The sequence below is a fragment of the Protobothrops mucrosquamatus genome, unplaced genomic scaffold (genome assembly GCF_001527695.2).
Source record: "Protobothrops mucrosquamatus isolate PMUCROS unplaced genomic scaffold, P.Mucros_1.0 scaffold6355, whole genome shotgun sequence".
Lineage (NCBI taxonomy): Eukaryota > Metazoa > Chordata > Lepidosauria > Squamata > Viperidae > Protobothrops > Protobothrops mucrosquamatus.
The window spans coordinates 27,213-31,652 of record NW_015392182.1 but is presented as its reverse complement, the minus strand read 5'-3'; the positions used below and the strand labels follow the sequence as shown (position 1 = coordinate 31,652).

Genomic DNA, 4,440 nt, shown 5'->3' with positions numbered 1-4,440 from the left:
TCCAGTGTGAAGTTTCTCATGTAGAATTAGGTGTGACCTTTGGGAGAAACATCTCCCACATTCTGAGCACATTTCATTTTTCTTTTTTTCTACACGCTCGTAAGGCTTCTTTCCTATGTGAATCTTCTTGTGTCTTTTAAGATATTCATCGCACAAAAAAGACTTCCCACACTCCGGACATTTATATGGTTTCTCTCCACTGTGGGTTCTCTGATGTATCAAAAGTCTGTCTTTCCGAGTGAAAGATTTCTCACACACTGAGCATTTATGGGTCTTCTCTGCTGTATGGACTTGCCAGTGACTTCTAAGATGAGTTGAATGAATAAATGCTTTCCCACAGTCTAAACATTTGAATTTCCTTTCCCCTCTGTGAATTTCCTTATGATGTCTGAGGTTTGCTATCATATGAAAAAATTTTCCACACTCGATGCACTGATAGGGTTTCTCCCCTGTGTGGATTATCTGATGTCGAAAAAGACTTTTCTTTAGAGCGAAACATTTCTCACAATCGTTACATTTATAGAGTTTTTCTCTCGTGTGCGTCTTTTGGTGACTCCGAAGTCTGGAAGAACTCCCAAATCGTTTCTCACATTCTGGGCATTCATGGGGTCTTTCCCCAGTGTGGACTGTCTGGTGTCGCTGCAGGGTTGATTTGCTGGAAAAACATTTTCCACACTCCAGACATTCATGGGGTCTTTCCCCAGTGTGGATTCTCTGATGTCGCCGCAGGGCTGATTTGCTGGAAAAACATTTCCCACATTCTAGGCACGTTCTGCTTTCCTCCTTTGTGTGTATTTGATTATGTTTGCAAAGTGATGAACTCCGAGTGAAACATTTTCCACACTCGAAGCATTTATAAGGTTTTATTTCCATGTGAATTTTCCTCCGGATTTTGACACTTCTTTTGCAAACAAAAGATTTCCCACACTACAAACATTGATAAGGTTTTTGTCCAGTGTGGATTTGTTGATGTTTAAGCATCTCTGACTTTTGAGAAAAGCAAAGCCCACATTGCACACAATTGCAGGGGTTTCTCTTCAGTTGGGCTGTTCTGAGGCCTGGAAAAACACTGAGGCCTTCCTGAGGTCTCTTTCCCTGGTGGATACGCTAAGGAGCTCTGATGTCCCAGCCTTTAGCAAAATGCTTCCCACACTCTCCACATTTGTAGGGATATCCCACACTCAGAGCACTTGAAGAGTCTCTCCTGGTTCCTCTGAGGGGAGCTTCTATCAAAGTATTTCTCCACCCAGCATAATTTCCGGCGCTTTCTCAGTTGCAGGGCTTTCTAAACGCAGAAAATCTAATAACTGGAACTTTGTCCACTTTTCCCGGTGTCACGTGCTGGATGAAGGAAAAAGAAGTAAAGAAGAGAGAAAGATTCATGATGGCTGACAGAATAGCAATAGCACTTAAGACATATATATTGCTTCTCAGTGCTTTACGGCCCTCTCTAAACGGTATACAGAATCGGCATATTGCCCCCCAACAATTTGGGTCATTTTGCCAACTTCGGAAGGATGGAAGGGCGAATTAATCTTGAGCCAGTGAGAATCGAACTGCTGGCAGTTGGCAGAATTAGCCTGCAATACTGCATTCTAACCTCTGTGCTATCACGGCTTTCCCTTTTGCTCCCCATTTGCCTGCCCGAATTGTTAATAATCCATGCCTTTACCTTTGTAGTTATTCATGGACATTGTCCTTTGGCCACCACAGACTGAACATGGTGTCCTCCTAAAAGAGGTTTCTATTATTCTTTTATAGTTTAGGGAGGGTGTAAATATATTCATCAGGGTCATCAGTACCTCATGGTGGGTATTAAGACCCCCACTTCCCCAAAGGGAGACTGATGGCTTCCTTTGGCCAAAACGTCCACCTGGTGGTCCTACCTGCCCAAGATAGACTTTGGGCTCCAACGTCAGCCAGTTTCTTTCGGCTTCGTGTGTTGCGTCCACCCAACCACTGGAATCACTTCACCAAGGGCAGCAGCACCAGAAACCATGGTTAAACTAGCAATGCTTTAGTTGAGGGATGTGTACTTTCTGGTCTAAAAGTTGATCCCCGCTTTGGGAGAGTGTGATAGGGTGAAACTCAAATTTTATTCCGTGGCCTTTACAGTTTAACAAAATTATAGTACGGTATTACGAAGTTTTTCTCCTCCCATATTTCATCATCTTACCCTTCGGTGTCATTGAATTCTGCAGCTTGAGGCCTTGGTCAAGTCCAACATCCATCCTGAATCCCTTCCTCTTTTTTCCCCATTCCCTCTTTTCTCATCTGCAGCTCTGTTCATTTTCCCCTTCTTTTCCCCTCCATTTCTCTCCCAAGCTTCTTCTACCATTTGTTAGTTTCCTTCCTAAATCAGCCACCAAGAAGCAGCTGCCGCATCACAGCCTCTTCTGAGAAAAAACCACAGAAATAACATTTTTTAGAGATTCTACCCAGCTTTGTAGAAAGCGAAGAAAATCAAAGCATTAGTTGGTTATCCCCCTGAAAGATTCCCTAACGTTAAAACAGCTCTTGAGTAGCAATAGTTTCCCAGCACGAGGGGCTCAGGAGAAAGAGATGCTGGCAATACTAACTCCCAAGAAAGAGGGGCTCAGAGGCAGCTACAAGCAGGGGAGGCAGGGAAGTGGGGGGAAGAAAGGAAATCAAACCTGATTGAGAGGGAGCATAGTAATCCTGTCCCTACTCCGCAGAGGGCAGATCCTTTTTTCTTTGTCATTTTTCGGAGTTTTCATCCTGCTTTCCTGAGAGGGCAGCGTTTGGGTGGGTGAAGCTGCCCCCTTTTGCCCCCTCCCCCCCCGAAGCTACAGCCGAGCAAGACGCCCGTCTGCTTGCGCTCTTCCCCGTCTGAGGTTTTTATTATGAGCATTTCTGTTGGGAATAGCCAACTAGCACCCCAACATGCCCCCCATGCCCCCACTTCAATGGCAGAAGCCGCACCCCCCCCCAAAGGCCTTGCAATCACCTATCGGCTTCTTTGAGTCAACCAGAAGGAGAGAAGGGGATCGAATAGTGCAAAGATGAATGTCAGAGAAACAGGCACAAGTTTCCCATTAAAACTGAGATAATTGGGTGTATAGATAGTCATCAACTTACAAAGACAACTGAGCTCAAAATTTGTGTTGCTAAGTGAGAAATTTTAAATTAGTTTTCTCCCATTTTATGACTTGTCTTGGAACATTTGTTAAGTCAATCACTGCAGTTGTTAAATCAGTAACAGTTCTTAAGTGAATCTGGTCTTCCCATTGACTTTCCTCGTCAGAAGGTTGTACAAGGGGATCACATGACCCTGGGACACTGTGACCATCATAAATATGAATCAGTTGCCAAGCATCTGAATCTAAATCACAAGACCCTGGGGATGCTGCAACGGTCATAAGTGTGAAAAATGGTCATACATCACCTTGCTAGGTGACTGGTGGTACTGGAATATTGCCATATCCTAAAAGTGGAACAACCTGTGAAAAGGTTAAAAAGCCCTGGTATAGGATCTCCTGCTTGAGGAAGGGGTTGGACTACCAGACCTCCAAAGTCCCTCCCAGCTTTATTCTGATTGATAAAACCCACCAAGGGGCTGCCACATTCTTTGACATTGTGACTAAATTATAGACCAGCAAAATGCTGTAGGCATAGTATACTTAGTTTAGTTTGGTTTAGTTTTATTCAATTTATACCCCGCCCTTCTCCTAGCGGACTCAGGGCGGCTTACAGCAAGTTAAAAAACAGACAAACCATACAAGATACTAAGTTTAAAATACAATTAAAATGAAATATTGATTTTTTGCCGTTTCTTTTTAAAATTATGTTAAAAACCAAATTAAAATCAAATTAAAATCAAATTAAAATACTTAGATTTCAGCAAGACATTCGACAACCTACATCTTGGTAAGCTAGACAAATATGGGATAGACAGCATCACCACCAGATGGATTTGTAACTAGCTGACAAACTGTACTCAGTGAGTAGTCCTTAATGGTACTACATCTACATAGAAAGGAGTAAACAGTGGGGTACCACAAGGTTCTGTTTTAGGCCCAGTACTCTTCAAAATCTTCATAAATGACTTAGATAAGGGAATAAAAGGGGAAGTCATCAAATTTGCAGATGACACTATGCTGGCAGAAATAACCAACACCCCAGAAGACAAGCTGAGGATCCAAAAAGATCTTGACAGACTTGAACAATGGGCCCTATCCAACAACATGAAATTTTGTGTTGAGAAAAGCAAGGTTTTACATGTAGACAGGAAAAACCAAAGGTGCAAATACAGATTAGGTGAAACCTGGCTCAAAAACAGTTAACTGTGAGAGGGACATTGGAGTCCAGTGTCGAAGTAAACATGAACGATCAGTGTGCAAAAGCATCCAGAAAAGCTATTATAATCCTTGGTTGTATAAATAAGAGTCGTAGAGTCAAAATCACAAGAAGGATTAGTAT

The 4,440-nt window shown here is 42.8% G+C and overlaps 1 protein-coding gene across 1 annotated transcript in view; it reads right to left on the bottom strand.

Moving 5' to 3' along the window:
* Positions 1–93: 93 nt before the first annotated feature.
* LOC107300197 (zinc finger protein 721-like) overlaps positions 94–4,440 on the bottom strand; it is a gene marked incomplete at its 3' end in the record, with an annotated part of 16,671 nt that continues 12,324 nt past the window's right edge. Inside the window, exons 3-4 of the mRNA XM_029286957.1 lie at positions 1,117–1,204; positions 94–927 (exon numbers count right to left, since the gene is read on the bottom strand). Coding sequence (XP_029142790.1) covers positions 94–927; positions 1,117–1,204 — 922 coding nt within the window. The remainder of the gene's footprint in view (positions 928–1,116; positions 1,205–4,440) is intronic.